General features: G+C 44.0%; 1 protein-coding gene across 1 annotated transcript; it reads left to right on the top strand.

Moving 5' to 3' along the window:
• Positions 1 to 570: 570 nt before the first annotated feature.
• On the top strand, positions 571 to 18,505 carry LOC144115534 (uncharacterized). Its single transcript, XM_077649960.1, has 7 exons — positions 571 to 726; positions 5,221 to 5,303; positions 5,912 to 6,018; positions 8,630 to 8,653; positions 8,753 to 8,788; positions 10,110 to 10,496; positions 14,079 to 18,505. Exons 2-7 carry the CDS (start codon positions 5,234 to 5,236, stop codon positions 14,565 to 14,567), a joined length of 1,113 nt encoding a protein of 370 aa, XP_077506086.1. The 5' UTR covers positions 571 to 726; positions 5,221 to 5,233; the 3' UTR covers positions 14,568 to 18,505.
• The last annotated feature ends 3,885 nt before the right edge of the window (positions 18,506 to 22,390 follow it).

Below are 22,390 nucleotides of genomic sequence, written 5' to 3'. Positions count from 1 at the left end.
AGACAGCAATCCGGCAGCGGTACTTTTCTCCCCTTGCTTGGCTTCAGCGCCCGCCGTGTGCACTTCCGGTAGCGATGACACCGTTTCATTTATTAGACACAATACGGATGCTCGTTAACGTGTCACCGCCCCTTCAGCGCATACAGGGAAAAAACATACAGGGAAAGGATGCTTTGGCGGGTGACTTCGAAGATGCGCGCTCCAGCTACGGAGTTCTGAACACCCAGTCATCCGCACTCGAGACGACAGTCACTGCATATGGACATACGACAGAAAGAAGAAAGAGCGAGAAGAAGGGTCCTCCCTTGCACAGTTTCTTTTTTTCTCTTTTTGCCGCGTACGCGCCGATGGTGGAACCGCATTCCCGAGTTTGTCGAACCGGGCATCAAAATAGGCCCGACCCAGTTCTCGCTCGCCGCCCAGGCTCGGGGCGGGAGCGGCCCGAAACGACAGTCGGCGACGACACACTCTACGCGCCTGTATCCCGACCCGGTTGGCGCCCCTCCACACGCGCGAGCGACGCGTTTACGAGCCGCCTGCTCACACACGAGAGCGGTGCAGCCTCGTCTAGAGCGTTTGTAGGCCACGCCGGAGAAGGGGCGCGGGCGCACCCGGCGCGAAGCGGCGGCGGCCGAACGTGCGTCTTCTTTCCAGATTCAGAGGGCCGCGCTGCGACTGGGACCCCGCGGACAACGCAGGACGATCTCTGGGAACCGTGTGCACGCGGTGAGTGCTCACTGCCCCCCTGTGGCGCGAGGAGACTGAGGCAGGCAGCTCAGCTCGGCCGGGTGGTCACTCGTGAAATGTGTCCCAGTGCTCTCAGGATGTGTGTCCGAAGGTGCCCCGAGGAACGCTAGCCTGCGAAAAGTTAAAGGCAGGGGTGGTTGCACGATGTTGAGTTGGACTTCTTGCTGCATAGGCAACTACGAGGTGCCCGAGTGGAGTACTGGTAACCACACTGTTACAGTGAGGAGCGTCTTAAATTTCGGCATTATCGTTTCGTAATTTTTGTCGCTGGAGTTGTTGATGTTGCAACGCAACGGCATCCGAAAAGTACTACGGTAACACATTCCTGGCGTCATAAAATAGGGTGGACCATTTTCTTGCCCCTCACCATCAGTTTCTGATTCAAAAGGTGCGCTTATTTTTATTACCACGCCTTTTGAATGGTATTTTGAAAAATGCACGAGAGAAACCAGCGAGTACCGATTTGTTCAGCATGACATTGGACCGTGACTAGTTTCTGTCACCGGCCCATCCGCACCCAGTAAAATTTCCTCTAATTTCTTTCGATTTTTTTTCTTGCTTAACATTCTTTCTGAAGATTCCTTAAAGTCCCTGATACTTGAAGGTAACGAGAAAAATGAGTCCCGAGGGTGATTTGATAAATGTTGATTTTTCCTACTTACTCAGTTCATCACATTTTGTCGGCATGTTCTCAACCTTTAAAAACGGAACCTATGGCAGCAAGGCGCTGACATGATCGATTTATAGCGAATTCCTGTATTCATACATGAAGCGCGCAGCTCCTCATTCTAGCTTTGGCGTATGCAGCGCCGTAAGTATTTCAAGAAAGGTATATATAGTCATCATTAAAAATCGGCTTTCTGCATGCGAAAGCTCTATAGTTACTTATCAAACACCGTTATTTGAAAGGTAATAACCTGCGAAGGATATCGACGTTCGTCTTGCACATCGGGTGTTGACGGCGGACTGCTACACCGCGTGTAGTGAGTGTACCAGTCCGTCGTGTAGCAGTGTTTCTCATAGCACTTAATAGGATTCCCCGAATTTAATACTTCGTAACTCTTACATAAGCACAACCGTTGATATTTTGGGTTTCTGTGCCAATGGTTTTTATGCTAAAAATAGCCGTAATGGTTTCGATTGCGCAACAGAAACTCGGGTAACGATCATTTTCCTTCTGTGTTGTGTGTGCCAGAAAGTTAAGTAACTCGCTTTTTTTTCAGAGCTCGGCTATACGTCGGCAGTCAAAGTCCGGCTTAAAATTTCTTAACATTTCTTGAAGTTCACGATATTGGCGCAAAAACAGCGTTTGCGTTGGGAAAAAAGTTCCTGTCAAGCGTGTATTATGTAGATAATGCCAGTAGAAGATGCTGTACTCTAAGTGCTTCAGTCATCAGCTTTCTTTGTAACCTCATAAATTCTCCGTTGCTTTCCGTGGATTCCAACCCATAATCAGACAGGAGTGCAGTTAAAACCATGCGATGCATCGGCAGTATTCTCAGAAGCAGCAGTTCGGCGATCCACTCAAATAGTAGCAAGAGGTTCGACGCATGTGGGAAAATGTTGCGTTTGGCGGCGGCGGGGAAGAAAAAACGAAAACACTTATTCTCAGTGCCCTACGCGCATTTTTTGATGTTGCATTTATTGTTTGATGAGTCCTTTCTTGAACAGAGGGACCAGATTTCATTTCATTTGCTGAAGCTTCTTGCGGGCTGTTAGGCTCCATAGATCCGGCTGTTTGTTTCCTGGTTCTTCTTTGGTTTTGTAGACTGTGCCGATACACATCGGGCCGATAACCTCTTTTTACATGCCAAATAGACAGGACGCCAACCTTTTCTGCGCCCTGAGGCAAACGTTAAAAAATACGCTTCGACACTCGCTGCATACTAAAAAAAAATTGTGTTGCGGAGGCATATGCAAATCAACTAAAATTATTAACCTTCCTGTCGCGAAAGTGGCAATCATGCTTTCCAGCGCTTTAGGCAGTGGTGGGAATTTCGTAACATCTTTGGAGGTAATAACGAACTTTGGAGGGAAACAATAAACTGCTTGTGAATCATTGCCACAGGGCGCACGTACTCGTTGCTTGGCTGTTAATGTTTCATGTAGCCGGCTATCAAAGCCCTTAAAAAATACGCTTTATGCTGGTGGCCCCTGGATTAAAGAATTCAATAGAATACGCTGCGCTTGAATAAGCCGCTGTTCACTGTTGGTGTCCGCATGCGCGAAGCCGAAGTCACTCAGTCGCGGTAGGCCGAACGGCTTGCGGCGGTTTTCGTGCTCCATTGAGAAAATAAAGTACTACTCTAATGACATCCTACGTTTTGAAACTATAGGGACTTTTTTTCGTTTGCGTTTCCGTTGGAACTTTCCAAGCCAAAATTCACATCTGTGTTCCATGGTTACAAGTTATAATAGTGATAAAAATAATCGATTAATGTTTGTTTGAAATGGTAGGAAGCGTGAATGACATAATAAGATGCGTAACATAATATATGTGTGATGGACAGTGGCTCGTTAGTTGTTCTTTTCGAATACAAGGGGTACCACAAGTGCACAGAACTTTGATTTTCATCTCAAAAATTTTGCGGCTTACGTTCTTAGCTAGAGAAGCAACATGCGCCTCGTTTGACTGGGGCAAGCACAGTGAGTTTTCCTATGTCGCCGTGCAAAGGCGACTGTGCCGGTCGAGTACTCGGGCCGGAGATGCATTTATCCAAAATGCGACACGACACAGCAATGCGCTTGAAAAATTAACCTGGCTCAAGAACAACACGCCGGAGTTCGGTGCGCGTGCACGCACGCACGCACGCGCACACGTGTGCGTAAGCCCAGGAATGGGTAAGGAAAAAAAGATTCACATTAAAAGATCTGCAGCCAAGCAGTCAAATTTCTCAGGGACTATAATGTAAAATATTATATTCAATTACGCGATGTTACCACTCATCGCCCACAGTGCTATGGCAGGATGACTTTGTAGCTACAACAGACGAAAATAGCGTAGAATAGCGTAGAAGTTTAGCGTCAGTGTCGGCAAGCTCTATGAAGAACAAGAGAGCGCGAATGCGCGACTTCCAACCAACGTTCAACAATTTCCCGTCTCTTTTCCTGAGGGGAAAATAAGAAGACATTTAATTGACAAAAATTGTTCATTCTCACTGGGCCTTCGAGTTGGTTCGTGGCCTCTGTGTTGGCCTTCCGCATAACTCGTGCTAGCTGCACAAAATAGATTAAATACTATTTTTTGATTTATCACTTTTCAGTGAAGCAAACGAATTTTATATATTGGCTTCTGAATATCTGTACACTAGGTAACACAATCTGAAGGCAATGGTTGTTTTTTTCTTTTTATTTCTTCATAATATGCCATTAAAGGGTCCGAGAAGGCTATTCGATGACTAGTGGAGCATAGTACGCAGAACGCAACTTGGAGTGTAGCTGGCCAAAGAAACATTACAAGATTTTGTAATTTGCACCATATGTAAGGTTTTTTTTTTTTTAGTGGAGCTGAGAGTATGAGTAACAAGGTTGGCCGGCAGCGTAGTTAGTTCATAGATGAAGCGAGGTCTGCGCGCAAACCAAGGTGTGGAGGAAAAAGAAGCAAATAAAAATGAAAAGCCAAAATTAACAATCTCAACTGAGAGTAAAAAGTGAACCCTTGGAAGGACGCGCATTTACCACGGGCGTAACCTGCTCCGGCCGGACCTTCTATTAATCGAAGACAAACCTACGTTTAGCCTACTTCACTGAATCGTTCCTTCCGCTACTTGAGCGTTCCTTCCCTTTCCCACCTAAGTACTATGCTAAGAATAAAATATGTGTACCATCTCTCTCCTGCTATGTGTATTAGTTCCTATTATGTTATTTTTTTCATCCTCCTTTCGCCAACGTTTCTAACATGCTTCTCAGCGTTTTTTGTGTGTATATGCTGTAGTTTAGAACATTTTGCATGCGCTTACTCTGTACTAAGAGAAGAGACGTACTTCACTACCTGCACTGCTCATATACGCGAGGTAACAGTATTTCACACATTTCTGTTGTGTGGTTCGGGTATTTTTGAGAGTCCCCTGTGTTTATTGTCTTGCAGTCTGAGGCTCCAGTGAACTAACTGCACTGAGCAGACTATAGCTCTCACTTTCCTCTAGAAAGGCGCTGCAAATGCAAACACTCAGGCCAGCAGGCTGCATTGGCTTGACTGCGCACAAAAGCGAATCGATGGCCATGTTGCGCAGCTTCATATTTTTGGGGGCTTTTGTCGCAAAAAATCAGCGAATACCTTGATACTGACAACATACTTTTATTCTAATTATTGTCGTTGATGTTGCATTACTGCATTTACCGCCATAATAGGCTGTCATTAAGGAACTCCTTTAAAGTCTTTTTGCGTATGCACTACTCATTATTGATACTTCGGCTAAATGCTTTGTCAAGACTGCGAGAATATTCTGCATCTGTTTTAACATTTCGTTACAGGTGAACTGACGCAATGGCTACGTTCACGCAGATCATCCATTTCAGCCTCATAGCAACGATCGTCGTTGTTGGATCTAGAGCGGGTAATTGAACATTCCGTTGTTCCCGCTTTAATCGCTGCGTTTTTATTTTATGTTACTTGTAATAGAACCACGCGATTTGTGCATACTGTTCTATTGCACCCACCTAATGGTTTTGTTCGTTGTTTTCTGGGAAAAATGGCAAATAATTAATATTTAAGTAGTTACTACGGGCCTCAGTTTTATCGCTAGCGAACCAAGAGCTCTATGATGCTTCAGCACTTTCAAAGTGCTACGGTCCGATTCAAATTGGCTTACATAACCGAAGTTCCCTAGTTGGGTGAATTTTTCGAGTTTGCGCGTAAAAATGGCCAAGGTGCGACAGCAACGCATACGCGCATAGAGGTACGCCTACTGTTTCCGGGATGGCCGCTGTAAATTCTCTCTTATGTCGCTGGGGGGAAAAATGTTCACTAGGATTAATTCTGGTTGGCGTCTGTGCTCACCGAAAGTGGTGTAAATTTAAGGGAGCGCACGCAGTCTTCAACATATTGAGGACCACGTCCTCGCTGCTGGTTGGACAGATACTATAGAACACAGACAACTACCCGTCGTCGATGGGACAATTTGATGAGGGAAACTGACGATAAGTGCTTTTGCGCCCTTGTCAGCACAAGACGTCCTGAAGGAAGATGGAAACTACCACAAGTACAATATCCGTCTTGCCAATGGCACAAGCTTCGAGATCACCACAAATGGCTTTCAAGAATTTTCAAAGGTACAGACAGAATGCATGTAAATGGCTCGAGCATGTTTTATATGGTTACGTAAATCACTCCCAAACATTTATAAAAAGAGGAAAACCTTTCATCATTCCGAACGCATTTTTTCACACGCGCCGCATGGGCATTTTTTATTTTTCCATTTATTTTTCAGAAAACTTTTGGTGGGTTTAAAGGCAAAAGCCTATTCCACACAGCTTGACAGGGCCCGTAAAATCACCAACAAGGCAGTAGGCGATGAGTCATGCCGAACAATATATGCATATACATTAGATGACTAAAGAAAAAAGGCTGGTATCAATGCGGCGAGTTGGGCGTGTTGGTACATACTTTCCAGAAAAGCAGCGCCAACTGACAAAGAAGGCGGATTCGCTGTATTGCCTAGCGCAGTGCTCAAATCCAAATCTAGGGAAGCTATCTCTGCTTTGTTGTTGTTGTTGTTGTTGTTGTTGTTGTTGTTGTTGTTGTTGTTGTTGTTGTTGTTGTTGTTGTTGTTGTTGTTGTTGTTGTTGTTGTTGTTGTTGTTGTTGTTGTTGCTGTTGTTGTTGTTGTTGTTGTTGTTGTTGTTGTTGTTGCCTTGGTCACATCGCACGTACCCACGACGGGAGATTGGCAAGGGTTCAGTGGTGAGACCCCATAGAATAAGGTAAACTGGTGTCAAGCTAATGATTGCGCCTTGGGTGAAATTTCAGATTAATTTAAAAAAAAAGGAAGAAACAAAATATCGTGAGAGAATATCTGAGAAATGAATAATTAAAGATATGCTGCTGTGTTCAGCGCCCATCCTTGTCGTCGCGACTTTGTCCCCGTCTTTTTAGCGCTGCTTTTCTGGAAAGCTGGTATCAAAGTAACAAGGTATACAATAACAACTAGCACATTAAAGAAATTGCATGCACGCAACACAACTCCAATAAAAATCAACTCTAACTTGAAACAAAATTATACCTAATTAATTTCGAGGCAATTACGTCCATCAGAAGTAGACTAAAAGGCATATCAGTAGGAACCATGAATAGATTCTTAGTACCAGTAATATTTCATGGCAAAAAGGTGACGATTGAGTACAGTCTTGAAGCCTAAATTTATATAATCATAGCTTATGTGCACCATATCAAATATTAGAAATCATTCATAATGAAAGCTGCAGCTATGTGGATGAGAATTGCTGTTCTAGTAGTTTCAAAGTAGTATTGGCTATGTGTTTGTAAGGATGAATGGAATATTGTGCTGAAGTGATTGCGGTTTAGAATTAGTGCCGAAACGGGGTACCAACCATGTGTCAGTGTTGCGGGCGCGGGTGCTATTAACAAGTTCTAAGGAGGATAACAACGTGAGAAATTGCCTGAAAGGATCCGTGGCTAAATGAAATGATCGCAAGACGCGTTCCTCATAAGTACGTTTAATGCTGACTATATTGTAGGATTGAAAATATTCTGTTGTCGGGGAGAAATAATCTTTACTAGCGATGTTGCGAATAATTCCTTTTTTTCAATATGTGTATCCTCTGCATATTCTATTGTGAAGTGGTTAGCCAAACTAAGTTGCAATATTTAGTGTCAGAGTTATACAAAGCGTAGTATATTTTCCTATTGTTTTTTTTTTGGTAGAAATGAACGAGAATGCGATAATGCCCCTGTAATCGGTGAAAGCTTTTTGCAGATATTATCTAAGTGTATGTCCCACGTCAGATGTGAAGAAACGTTACTCCAAGTATTTTACTTTCATCAACAAAAGCAATGGTTTGGCCATCGCAGTGGATATCTTGTTGAATAGTCATTAATTTTTTCTGACGCGAAAAAAAAAAAGCTTTGTTTTTGTGGGATTGAGTTTAAGCCTATTTGATTGAGACAAGAAAACTAATTTGTCAAACAAGTAATTGCCTCTGATACGAGATTGTTGACATAATTCCGTGAGAAAGTAATGGTGGCGTCATCGCCATACATAATAAATTTGTCCACAACGTCAATATTGACAAAATCATTTGCATGTATGATAAAAACTTATGGGCATAAGATACTGCCTTCTGACACACCAGTTAACAAAGGCACAGGAGAAGATTCGTGCTTTCTAAATCCTACTTCACAAACAGGCGACAGTTTGTATCAATAAATGAATTTAAATCGCATACTCAGGCGTCCCTCCAGGGAGCATTCATGGCCTCTTGCTCTTCAACCTGTACGTAAATGGCGCAGCCTACATATACAAAGAAGCAAAGCACATAATGCATGCTGACAACATCAGCATATTCAGAGCTTCTTCCTGTTTTGCCGAGTTGGTTCAGCAAGTTGGTTCCTGCTCAGTAGCTGAATGCCACAGTCACTGAAACGTGGGCCAGAGAACATGCCATCTTGTGTTGCTTTACATGTTTTTGTTTTTCCCTTTCGGTCCCCTTTCAAGTGGAGCGTCGACCTCTCTATCAGATATGCAACGCCAAGCAATTTCCTTCCTAATAATAAATTATAGAATGAGATGTCCTACTTTGCAATGAATTCATGTGTCCAGTTTTTGGGCCGAGCAGACATGGCTGTAGCATTTTGCGTTGTTGTACCTTCTACTCCCGGAAGTGTACAACAAAACTGCGATTAATTTGTTTATTTTTTTCAACAGTGCCTCCAGCGTGGCGTAACACGGGTAAGCGGCTTTTATTTCGTTCAGCGTGCTTAACTCGCAAGCTCTGCAAGCATGGGTTGATCTCAACTCATGACTGCTTCCAACTTTCTCGGACTGCAGGAGAACAACTCTGTTGAAATCGTCAGGTTCAACAAGGTGAGTGTCGCTTTTTTCGGGACATTAACAGGTTTTGAGCCTATTTTTTCCTCATCACAATACTACTCCCCCTTATGCTTCTCCGGTTCCATTAGCCGCGACTGGGTAGGAATGAAAGGGCAATGGATTCAGTGCAGAGCGAACCCACCACTTACTACTAGTAGTAGTAGTTTAGTATTTAAAAATCTGCACCATCGAATTTTAGAAGCTGCATGCGAGTAGAACAACCCGAAATATCCGTGCCCTAGGAACTTCCTGCCCACACATTTGGACAATTTCTGAATGTAGGACGCACATGTTTTGCGGAGAAACGTAATAATTACAGCGATCAAAGCCTTGCGACGTGTGCTGCAAATCGTAATCATAGTACCGGGTGTTCTTTTTTACTGTTTGCAGATCGTTGCTTTAAACCCTGCAAGAAATATGTCGGTGCGGTCTGTGCACGTGGATCGTACAGCAAGGCGGACATTATGTACGTGCTAGAGCTGAGTGATTAAAAGAATAGTCACCTAAAATTAACTAATCAACTTTTGATTTCAAGACTCAACATTATATTAAGAAACTGAAGGCTGTGAACTTAGAAGCTGAGTTCATTTTAAATTTTCTTTATCGGCAATGTATTTCGAAATATGTAACGTCAAAATGCACATTTTTTATTGTGAAGTTGCCTTTCCGCAACGCTCATCTTTAAATTGGCGTCGCTGGGCATAGTATTGTCGAGGAATCCAGTTAACTGCTTGTACGCCATAAAATAAACATGCCACTTAAGAATTTGCTGTATTAGAAATAAAAGCGACGCCGTTTTAAAATTTTGCATTGCGGGAAGCCAACTTTACCAGCTAAATAACGCATATTTTTTTACGTTAAATATTTCTAACTACACTGCCGATAACTAAAACTTTAAAACTACGCACAGCTTTTGTGTTGACAGCTTTCGATTTTTTAATAATGTTGGGTCTTGAAATCAAAAGCAAAAAAGTTGATTAGTTAATTTATTAATTTCAGATAATTAATGTTGTAATCACCGAGCTCTATCACGTACATGATGTCCGCCTTGCAGTACAATTCACCGTCACAGACCGCACCGACGTATCTCTCGTAGAGATTAAAATAACGATTTCTGAAGAGTTAAAAAAAAGCACCCGGTATAAATGTACGCATGGCGAAGAGAATGACAGCGAAGTGTGCCACGCCGAAAGATAGGGGTTGAGATCAAGTCCTCCCTGGCACGAACGGCCTCTCTGCGTACTTCAGATACTTTCTCGGAAAGAAAACAGTTGCTATCTATATGCCCTTCATGTCCCTCATGTCCTGCACGCAGTGCGCCCGGGACCTGTACGACCAAGTCCAGACGAACATCACGGACCACTTACGCATCAGGGACGTAGGGGAGCTGGGCGCCGCGCTGCGGAATCTCTCCTCCCTTCACCGGCTCAATGGTAACATCCTAAAAAACTTGGAGGCCTTGCAACACAGCTTCCAGCGGCTGCGCCTGCCGCCCGCCGGTAGTGGCGTAGACCCTTTGCAGCGCACGCTCCAGTCAGCAAGTGATGCGTTTCGTAACATGTCCAAATCGGTGACCTCGGGCGCCGCCCTGCAGACGGTGGTGCATAACTTCAACCGCACACTGCAAACCTTCAACAACCTCGCCACGGCCGGTGTGAATGCCATGACGCCTACGGCCAATCAGCTGATGCACCGTTTCCAGGTGAGGAGTTAGAGAGTGTAGTTGCACAGGTTACATGTTAAACCTAAGCTTGACAGCATTGAGCCATATGGCATCCTCGATCACACGCACCGGTGCGCACCGGTGCGTCTTGGTGCGCACCTTCTATCCTCGATCAACTGCACCGGTGCGCACCCAGAGTTCTCGATCACCGGAAGCGCACCCTGTCGGGTCAGTTTTTCTATAGTGCCTAGAATATACTCGCTAGTGTGCCGAGCGGCAGGGCTGCGCAGTGGGAGATGGTGGCGCCGTTTGCAATGAAAGCCCATCGATCGCGACAGAAGGCGCTGCTTGTCCGGAGGGTGCTGCCGCAGCCAGCGCCTCCTCTATTTTTACTACGGTGGCGCTGCCGCAGCGGACGACGCGGTTTTCACGGTTCGGAAGGCAGCAGCCTGGTCTTGTGGGTGCATGATTAACCCGCTTGTGCGTGTATTTTTTGTTGATCGAAGTGTAGTGTTTGTTGTCCTGTGTGGCTGCTTGCACATGCAAGTCATCGCGTCCGCTCCTCTGAGTAGTTCTGTGGTGATTTCGACGGTTTCGTGCGCGCGTTCTGTGCGTGCGTGTATCCGTTCTGCGTGCTTTCACCGTGTAGTCAAATCATATGAACTGAGCTCTCGATTGTTCTTTTCCCAAGCCCATCACTGAACGAGCTACATGAACGGTGCGAGGTGATGGAGGATGCTAATAAATATATTTGTCTGGCAGAGCGTCATTTTTCTACATTTGCTCTCATGAACCCCGTTAATGGATTTAATTTCAAAAAATCATACACATTTTAATGCTCAGCTGTCTATGTTTATACATTGTGCGATTGAGCGTCGGTGGGGGTGTGGCCGTAAACGATCACGTGACAACCCCCTGCACTTGCCTTAGGCTAGCCTTGCCATCTTCAGAAGGGGGTGCGTGCTTATTCGTGATGACGTCGTCACAGTTGGTTTTTACCCGAGATCTGGTGACCATCCCGTACACACAGGATGCATCGCACAACTTTTGTTGTCATCAGGGGGGGGGAGGGGAGTCGCGCGGCCGTAAGACACCGCCAAACGTTTTGAAACGCCTGTCAGACTCTTTGAGCGCGTCTGTGTCGGAGTTATAAGTAGTTTTAAGGAAACGCGCGGTTACAGACAAATAGCGGGCTGACACCTGGACGGTATACCGCGAAACCCACTGGACAATTACGACATTCAGTTAACTGTAAACGCGCCGCCCGCGCAGAAGCACACCACCGGCGCAGCCAAGATCCAGCTGTGAAAGCTGCCGTAGTGAAGGTCCACATACCCAACAATTCTTGACAAACGCATTTTTTTGCCGGAAAAAGCTTGTGAACACAATTTTTTTCCATATTGTGGGAATTCCCTGCGACTATCAATATATCAGCAGATCTCCCCTCGGCAGGCTTGCATTCTTCTGCTATTAACGTTTTTGCCACTGTAACGCTCCCCATTGGTTTTCTACGGCAGTCTTAACTACTCGATACGAGCGATGGCAAAAGTTTAAAAGAAAGTTTTTCTGAGCATAGGAAGAATGTACAATTACCCTGAAAATTTCTCTAACAGTAACACGACAAGTTGAGCGAGTTGGTATATACTTGAACAAAAACAGCGCAGGAACAGCGCTTGTCCCGTCTTCTTTCTTGTCCCTGTTCCTGCCCTGTCTTTGATGATGATGGTGATGATGTCCTCAGGCTTAATGCGCTGTTTTCGTTCAAGTAAACAGTGCTTGTCCCGTCTTCTTCTTTCTTGTCCCTGTTCCTGCGCTGTCTTTGATGATGATGGTGAAGATGTCCCCAGGCTTAATGCGCTGCTTTTGTTCAAATAAACAGTGCTTGTCCCGTCTTCTTCTTTGTTGTCCCTGTTCCTGCGCTGTTTTTGTTCAAGTTTCTCTAACAGTACCTTACAATATTTCTATATTCAAAATTTTTGTCCAAGAAAGCTGGACATGGCTGAGAAAGCCACTCTAATACTCCAGTGAGCATGAAAAATACATAAACATAAACAGTTCTTCTTCATTCAATCGCAGAAATCGCCAACAGCTGCCTGGCTGTGATAACTCATTACCGATTATCATATTCGAGCTGAGAGATGTTTCTTTTTTTGCTTATGGCCTGGAGTCGAAGTAAGCGATTTCGGAAAAATAATGATGGTCGTCCTTCATCTAACTGTAGCGTGAATGAACAATGCAAATCATTGGAGCCTCGCCAATTCAGCATTACTCATGACTTTAGATATTATCCTCATGAAATAATCAGTACCAGGGGGTCAGCAAAGCCTTCAAGTGCAAATGAACGCCCTGTTTTTTTACTGTTAGGGCCTGCGTAAAGGACGTTGTTAAAAAGTACATGATAAATTATTTCATGAAACAGAAGGTGATATTCGTTGCGCATGCTTCTACAAAACTTTCGAGCACATTTTTACTATGTTATCTTCTTCATGAATTGAAATACCCAAATTGTAAGACAAATTATAAAAGAAAGTTAAATGCTTACTGGGGCACTTATCGCACTCAGGAGAGCTGGGGTCCTATTTTGAAAAGATTATTTTTTAAATCCACTCTTTTTGCTTGGATGCCATGGCAGTCGCGAATTGTAATGTCATCAAGCAGTGTCGTCCGCCTTCTGCGGTATTGAGAGCAGGGCCATCCAGTCTTAAGGAGACTGAAGATAGAATCAATCGTAACAAAATGAGGCCTCTGGCACTTGTAGTCTTTTATCGCTCTTGCGTAGGATGGGATTCGTGCGTCGATAAACTTCATACAAAATTTGGGGGACACTTAAGCTCCGCCTGAAGGGTGTTACGCAGTGGTGTTGACGGCTCCTTTCAGAGCACTGGGGTCCTCTTTGCATATCGCTTCGCAGGCGAGACTATCGGACAAGACACACAAGGTGTCCCTTTAACAAAGTCGAACGAACGTGCCTCGGCAGCCTAGAGGTAGCGTGTCTTACTCGGGGTCCAATTGGCATGTGCTCAGTTAGATTATCATCTGAATTTTCTTTTCAGTGCAATTAATTTACCTTATATTCTTACATTCAATAAGACGTTTCAGTCATGCTGTGACCTTAAATTCAAAATTTATGATGTTTTAACAACTTTTCAAATCCGCCGCTCCACGAGTGACGACACAATCTTTTCACCAATCCGGAATTTCTCGCACACCGACGGCGCCGGTGCCGCCGGGTTCTCCGCTGAACGGGAGCCTTTGACGCTGTCGCATTAAAACATGTGCTCTCTATTCAACGATTTCAGTGGTATAGAGGGATCTTAGCAGCAAAGGGTCCAGACGCCCTAGTGGAACTGTTAATCAATATCAAATACAGCATATCCCTGGTTAAAACACAAGCTGACAGACTAGCGAGACAAGTACAGCCTTCCCAACCATTCAACAGTGCAGGGATGTTTATGTCTTAAGTACTATAACTTTGCTTTTAAGTTGCAACACGCGTCCATCATTCATGCAGCAACAATCCACCACAGTTAATCTGACATGACACTTGTAATTTCATAAAGATAGAGACTCTCTTCAAGAAAAAAAAAACTCAACGGTGACGTTTTCTCGTGACATGCGCAGGAGGACCTGCGAAATATCCAGAACGTGACCAGGTCACTGCCGAGGACAGACGTGGCGCGCCTCACAGAACAAACAATGGGCAACCTGACGCTCCTGGTGCGCAACTTGACTGCAGCCCTTCCAGTGGTCATGCGGAGAGTGGCCACGCAGGGAGCCGAGAGCTCGAGGCCTCTCAGGGAGTTCGTCACTGTGCTCTCCCAGAACCTTCGTAACGCCTCGTTCGCGCTATCAAGTGGCAACGGCGGAGGGAGAAATTCGACTAGCGGCGCACTTCCGTCGGCAGGGCACGACCTGCTGCAGGCATACGACGGCTTCCAGTTGGCCGTCAACAACGGGATGCTGGCAATGTCGGACCTGGTGCGTGGTTCGCTGAAACTGGTGAACCCGGCCAACTGGAACGTGGGCCGCGTTGGCCTTGGCGGCGAAGGACAGACGCCGCCCGTTGGTATCAACAAGTTCATCGGACAGCTCTTTAGGAGGAGGGGCTGACCGTCCTTAGACTGTATGTGTTTCTGAGAGGCTTGCACATTAGCGTGAGGGACCTTATGAAACTGAACCTAAAGAGGGAAGCTAACCACTGCGGCCATCGCAAGCCATCAGGGCCATATAGGCCGCCTCGCCACAAGTGAGGACAGTGTGCTTGTTGTGAAGGGGGAATCATTGTTGCGAAGGGAAAAAATGTGTTGGATGATTGCAGTGTTTGATTCATTATTAGTGCGGCATTCATTTTCATTAACGAAACTATAGTGCCGTCGTTCGAGAAGATAATCTACTTGATCTGATGTTGCTGTTTTTTCACAGAAAATCATAAGAAACGTTTTCCTCCCCAATATTTCCTCCCCCAGCTTTCCTCCCCAAACAAACATTATAAAAGTCTCGAAAGGTAGCATTCCAAGAGAACATCGCAAAGTACAGCATCACACGACTACATGACACTCAGTGTTAGAAAGCAACCTGAATATAGGGTGCCAAAAAAGTTTTCGTACATATCTTGCTGTTTTGTCTGTTGCGCGAACTTTTCTTTCCATTTCATGACGTCGACTGTGCCAAACTTTAAACGCCCTTCACAAGGCAACGTACGTTTTCAGGCTTTCGGCGAAAAATTTCAACATTGAAACACAGACTTTTAGTACTGATGTCTTTCAGTGTGGATACATCTCACCGCCATGAAGTTCTGCAACACAGCTTCCGGAAGGGCAGTGGTCAAGTATATAACGGACTCCAATATCCAACTTATGAGCACAGATTGGTTGAGACCATGTTTAGGGGTCCATAGTCTGACCACATGCTCATGTTCAGCTGTTAAGCAGCTGTTTAAAAAAAGAACGAAGAGGCGAAACACACTCTTTTTTTGCACAGGGCGTCTTGAGTAGCTTCAGGTCGAGTTTTAAAACGTGTCTATTACTGTGCAAGACTAAAATTGTGGTAGTCGTTTCTGTCATTTAGAGCCCTTGGGAGAACTCCTGTCTTTGACCTATTCGGTAATAAGCGCTTAAGAACGCCGGCCGAATTTTTTTAAATGTCGGAAACACAATAGATAGTTTACAGTAGAAAGGGAGAAGTGCGTTGCAAGATACCCAAGTGGCATCAGTTTTATCACACCACCTTTTTCAAGCCCAGCAAGCCCAGGGAATCTGGAAAAACGCTTCGCTTTCGCACGCTTACTCCCACGTGCGACGTGGCGCTTAACATTCAGTCACCAGAGGAATTTCAAATGCTCCGTACATCACGTTGATTTTCTACGGCCGTCGGATATCGTCGATGTGGGCTCAGGAAGCATTTTGTAGGTCAGATTTCGGAGCGAGGAGGAACAGTCGTCTATGATAATCACCATCTTCGCGCCGATCCTCGGCACTCTTTAGTTTTCTCGGACTTACAAGTTTAATATAACCAGTTTGGGTTATATTGCACTAGGTTTGGGTTCGGGTGACGCAGTTTGGGTCCTAATAACGGATAACAGATGGCCCTAGTTTCTGGTTTGTAATTTTAGTGTCGAGTAGTGTTCCTGAGTATGCGCTTACAGGCAGCATATACAGGAACACTATCATATATAGGAAAACTAGTGTCGAGGAAAACTGGACATACAGGGCCTGAGAGAAGCATTCAAAAAAAGCTCGTAAAACTTGAAATGCTTGCAGCAGGAGCGCCTGCCTGTTTTCAAATTCCTGCGCATGGCTGAGCCCATTTAATGACCACAGCCGTGCTACATCGAAGAAGCTTGGCGCAACCTGTTTCAACCCGTGCACACGAGGGGCCTCTTTATGAACTACATGCGCTGCTTGGCGCGCATGTGTGAATGCGTCGGGAAAAAAAGATTGCGTAAAATATGCCTGTTTGGCAAGTGCACAACTTCTGGTTTCTTGTCACGCTCTACAAGCCCTAATTCAAACTTTTCGATGATATCTACACGTTTCAATTTTACAAACACCATTTCAACAGCCGAACTAAGAATTTATCAAACATAAACACTCACTAGTCCCCTAAATGACCACCAAGAACAACAGTACGTGAGCCGTATACTTGTGCTGGATCCAGTAAAAAAATTATTCGCTATTTTTGGGAATATACTTTGCAGGGGAAATATACATGTGAAAGATCCAGATATTTGGACCCTACGACGATTATTAGAGTAAACAACTCTAAACGAACTTGTTGGTTAGCATGAATAGGAAGAACACGCTAGCCGAAGGCCAGCAATAATGTGCCGTGATTTTTTTTTTCGATTGAGGTTCATAAGAATGGCTTGGCATTGAATAGAAAGTTATTTTTGTCAGAGGGCTATAGAACAGGAAATTCTGTGTCGAAGAGTGCAGCCCGATGCAAAAACAAGAAAAAGACCGCATTCACAATGCTTCAGGCGCCTGCCGTCATACAAGACCAAGCGCTGACAAAATAAATGGCGGGTGCTGTACCAGTCTGTAGCAGTATCAAACTCCTTGGGTTGCAGTTAAATTTATATTTGAATGAGGTAAGTGTAGGCTTCTTTATTGAAATATGGTTGTGAACAGCTCTGGAGCGGCCAGCAGTTAGGCCAATTTCACTGTGCCGGTAAATCCTCTTGTGTTCTCGGACATGCCACACTGGGCGTATTGCGAGGGCGATAGAAAACAATATAAGTATTCAGAGCTCTCTTTTGAACGAACGCACTCTGTACGTTATTCGATTTTTTTTGCGACATTAGTGTTTAATTCGTCCTCACTGGTATATTGCGACGTTTCAGATTAGATTAATTAATTAATGCTTTAAGGTACAAGCTTGGCGTTGGTGAACGCTGTCAGTTAGCCAAAGCTTGTGTGGGCAGTTCGCAGCAACATCCGTGGTATACACTGCAACGGGTCAAGGGAGCAGAAGGGAAACGCCAGCGCTGAAGGCACGCTCTTCATAATTGACTCTTCTGTATGAAACAACACGCTCTTTTGAAGAAAAGCTCGTCAGAAAAGAAACACCAAGTTAGTAACATATACGCTGAAAAAGAAACTGTTGAAGAGACCGTAGGTAATACATTACCTCAGGATGAATAAAATGCCAACTTTAAAGTCAACGTGCCTTTTTTTTAATGTTTTAACAGTCCAGACTGACAATTTTAGCGGGACGGTTGCTAGTATGATGACCGAAGGCCAGCACTGCGACCGACAAGGCTACGATTTCGGTTCTTTGAGCTCGCACTCCGAGCCAAAATGCATTTTACACTGAGAGGCCTTTGGACAATTTAAAAACCACTACTGCTTCGATCTGGTAGGCACTTTCAATCAAACAGCGTTCACTATCCTCAGCTGCCCCCAATTTTACGCTGATGCCGCCGTCGATGTGCAGGAAGCAGTCGCCTGCTATGGGCACCGTGCGATCTTTTCCCGGCCCCATTAGTGTTTTGGCGCACAGCACTGTTAACAGGAGGAGCTCTGACAAAGGTGCCATGTGAAGGAGACCACGGATCACGGACAGTAAGCTGAGGACGAGGCAATAAGAGGCATTTAATTATTTTACGCTATAGCGTATACAGCTTGTTCGGTCGAAAAGCCGTCTGCGTAGTAGTAGTCGGCACAGCGTGTCGGAAATAATCGGGGGCTGCGTAAAAAAATCGTATCATGACAATTTTTGGTTCTATTGATTGATGATTGATTGGTGTGTGATAGGCGATGGCGAGTTAATGAAATCATTGTAGGTAATTGAATAGTTCAAGAAATGAAAAAAATGTTAAAAGTGTGTGAAAAGGAGGGTTCAAACGTGTCAGATTGCTCAGAATGAAAATCCAATGTTTTATTATGCTTGATTGATCAATTATTCTATTGATTAATTAATTAATTGAAAGTATTGAAAAATGAATAATCTGGTCAAAAATGTCAAACTGCTCACAATGAAAAGCGAATGTTTGCTGATGCTAAGTATATCGATGTATATCGTCGTCCGAATAAAAAAAAAATCTTGTGAAAAAAATGTTAAACCTTTATATGCATCAGATGACGCACCAAACGGCGTAAATTATCTCGTCAACTCAGAAGCGCAGCATAGGATTCCTCCAACCTTTTATTTAACATGCTTAGAATCAACTTATTCGCTTTTCAGAGGAATAGAAGAAGAAATGAAAGGAGCAACAGGGAAGTTAACCATGCAGCATAATGACTGATATATATATATATATATATATATATATATATATATATATATATATATATATATAGTTGCAAAAAAAACATGAGGTACTTGACTGCTTAAAATAATATACATCGAAATATATGCTTCATTTAAGGACTCTTGAAAAAGATCGGCTATCCGATCGAAACGTCGAGTAAAATAAAAATGTTTCCTTAAATGATGCGTATACTTGTATATGTATATATATATATATATATATATATATATATATATATATATATATATATATATATATATATATATATATATATATATATATATATATATATATATATATATATATATATATATATATATATATATATATATATATATACACATTGGTTTTGGGGGAAGGAAATGGCGCAGTATCTGTCTCACATCTCGGCGGTCACCTGAACCGCGCCGTAATTAAGGGAAGGAATAAACGAGGGAATGAAAGAACAAATGACGAAAGAGATGCCGTAGTGGAGGGCTCCGCCTTAATTTCGATCACCTGGAGATCTTTAACGTGCACTGGCATCGCACAGCACACGGGCGCCTTTGCGGTCGCATAAGGAATACATTCGAATCCGGGTATATCAAACTCGAAAGCGATCGCGAAACAGTTCGATATATCGATAATTGTATATATAAAAAATGACAATAGAAAAGATTATATGCAACCTAGAAGCAAGAAATACGTTTCCATTCATGCTAGTGATGCGTTTCTAGCAGCGAGGTGCCCACACGCCAGCAGTGCGCAGCTCGATTGACACTTCTAGGCCTAACCTGCTTCGAAACGAAGCCACAGAGCATGATGATTTGGAACTAGCCACCAGTGTTGCAGCGTTGGAGAGTAAAAAATAGAATCCCGTAACAGAAACCCTCCAAACCAGTCAAAAACCGCTAAATTATTTATTTTTGCCATGAAAAAATGTCGCACATTTATTCTTTTTTCCGTCTGCTACGATATAACTGATAATAAAAAAAGGAGTGCCCTTCTTTTCTTTTTGACTAGGAAACGCCGACAACAAATACTTTCACTCACAGGAACATCCTCCCTACCTTCTGTAGGCTTAAATTAAAGCTCAAAGAAGTTCTTTCTTTGTGGCCTGTAGTCAATAAAGAAAGTTGCTTTATTCATTATCGGGCCGCCGCGGTGGCTCAGTGGTTATGGCGCTCGGCTGCGGACCCGAAAGACGCGGGTTCGATCCCGGCCGCGGCGGTCGAATTTCGATGAAGGAGAAATTCTAGAGGCCCGTGTACTGTGCGATGTCAGTGCACGTTCAAGAACCCCGGGTGGTCGAAATTTCCGGAGCCCTTCCCTACGGCGTCCCTCATAGCCCGAGTCGCTTTGGAACGTTAAAGCCCATAAACCATAAACCCTATTCATTATTGACTACAGCCAATAAGAAAGTCCGCAGTTTCTACAGAAAATACGGACTTGGCTTTGAAGTTCAACGAAAGAGGTTGTTTTCTTTCTCCAATAGAAACTGCTGACAGACTACAGGCACTTTCTTTCACAGAAAAATATTGTCTGCTTCATCTTGGTTTTCTGAGCATTCTGCGGGCGATTGTCCACTCGTACCGCTGGTTCTATGCGGGCATCCAGGGCCGCTGCCGACGTACACCTCCATCGTGTAGATATTTTTCACTATATCTGCTGGAATTTCGTAGTTGAGCAGCATTTACTCTGCCTTCGCAGTTCAGCTTGAATATTTAAGATGGCGTTCGTCATCTTTCTTGAAATTCTGTTCCTCTGTTTGCATTTGATAATATTCAGTTGACTGAACACGCGTCCAACCTCTGCGTTCGTTCAGGGCAGCCCCAGCACGTATAGAACGAACTCTGCCAGATCGAAGGAGTTTTTTTTCTTCTGAAGCATCCCTCTACTTGTTGACTTCGTCCCTGAATGCAACCATGCTCCCACGGTTGTTCCAGCTGACAAGAGTGAGCTGTCACCATTGTAGTTCTAAGGCAGCGATTTTTTGCCCTGGAAGATTGAGGAATTAGATCAGGGGCACCAGCGAATCTTTAACTACAAGAAGAGCTCTCCCAACTGAGAGCAGTGGAACCTTTCTGAGCATTCATATGTTGTTAGGTAATCTCTGCGGGATGAGCTCGTTCAACAGATGAGACGGAAATTCGACACTGGTCTCTGAAAACATGTTCGGCCTCTTTCGGAAAACCAGCTTTTCTAAGTTCTTGCCGCATTTATTTTTGTCTCGTCGCCAAGTTTTCATGTCATGTTAACATAGCCGCCGACGCTTGAACTGAGTGGATCTGTACGTCACGAAGGCAGAATGAGCTTTTTGAAAGTCCTTCAGTAGCATTGTTCGCTGTCGCTTAGCAGCTTTACGCTGTCAGGCAGCTTGAACTGAAACGCCTTATTAAAAATTTCTGCTTCTGCAAGAATCGGCTTCACAAACGTGAGGTGAGCCAAGTTTGTAGTGGCGCACGTCATCGAATGCAGGAGTTCTGCGTAGCACTTCTCAATGATCCTCACCTACCTCGGTGAAGTGCGACCTGGCTGGGCTAGATTACACTGTCTTAAGCTGATTGTGTGCGTCATTGAATCTACGGTAGAGTTCGCGGTAACAGAGCTGTCGTGATGGTGACCGACAAAGACAGTTGTAAAATTCACTCACCAGATATTACAGATTTCTGTACTGCACTTGCTAGCGCGAAGTGCAGCGAATGACAGACACACTCATACCCAGAAATTCTGGACTAAAGAATTTTTTTAACGGGAAAGAGTTATGCACGAATTTTTTTTCACATATTTTAAGATTTCACTATAGCAATCAATATACACGCAGACCACCTGTCGTCAGGATTTCATTTCTTGCTTTTAACGTTCTTGCTATAGTCAAAAACATTCCGCAGTGGTTTTCTACGGTAGTCTTAACTGCTTCATGCGAGCGATGGAAAAACTTTAAAAGAAGGATTTCTTTACGCGTCGGAAGAATTGACCATTAGGTTCAATATTTCCTTAACAGTACCTGCCTTACAATATTCTGATATATTAAATGTTTTCCATGTATGCTGAGCATGTCACTAATGAGAGATTCGGAACATTAATCCTAAGCTTTCGATTCACTCCATTGTTGACACCTACTATCCCACTGGCGCTGTCTGTCCGTATTCACATTATCCCGCGCAAGTCAATGCCAAAATGTGCCAGGCACTTCTACACTGCATCAACGATTGGCTGAGCTCTCGAGTTCAACCAGGCTCAAGTAGGTTGACACTAGATTGCACAGCTTTTCGCTATAGTACGCGCTGACGACGCCCAATTGATTAGTCACAGAAATATCTGTTGATTCATCAAGAAACAGGCTGTGTGTACAATATTCTAATTCGTACTGTAAATCCTGAACGAAGTATGCGTAGGGAACATTCTTGACTAAAGCGGTGCACATTTATCGCTGATGTTACAGCATAGGGTCCTGCAACAACTCCTTCTTGAACTTTTGTACATACTTCACAGGTTCTATTTTCCCGGAAGTATGTCCGGTAGACTCAATGATTGCTCAAAAATTTTCCGCGGAAATAAATTGACCGTATCTTGGGCGTATTCCAATTTTCGCCACTGTGACATCTCAGTGACGTCATGAGTTCACAGCGACTTTTTCTCGCCAGAAAGAGTAAAATTTTAAATCGATTAACCTGTTAAGAAATAAAAAATATAGAAACCT

The sequence above is a fragment of the Amblyomma americanum genome, chromosome 1, assembly GCF_052857255.1.
Source record: "Amblyomma americanum isolate KBUSLIRL-KWMA chromosome 1, ASM5285725v1, whole genome shotgun sequence".
NCBI lineage: Eukaryota > Metazoa > Arthropoda > Arachnida > Ixodida > Ixodidae > Amblyomma > Amblyomma americanum.
Note: the sequence above shows the minus strand (reverse complement) of the source record. Positions and strands in the feature narration are given on the sequence as shown.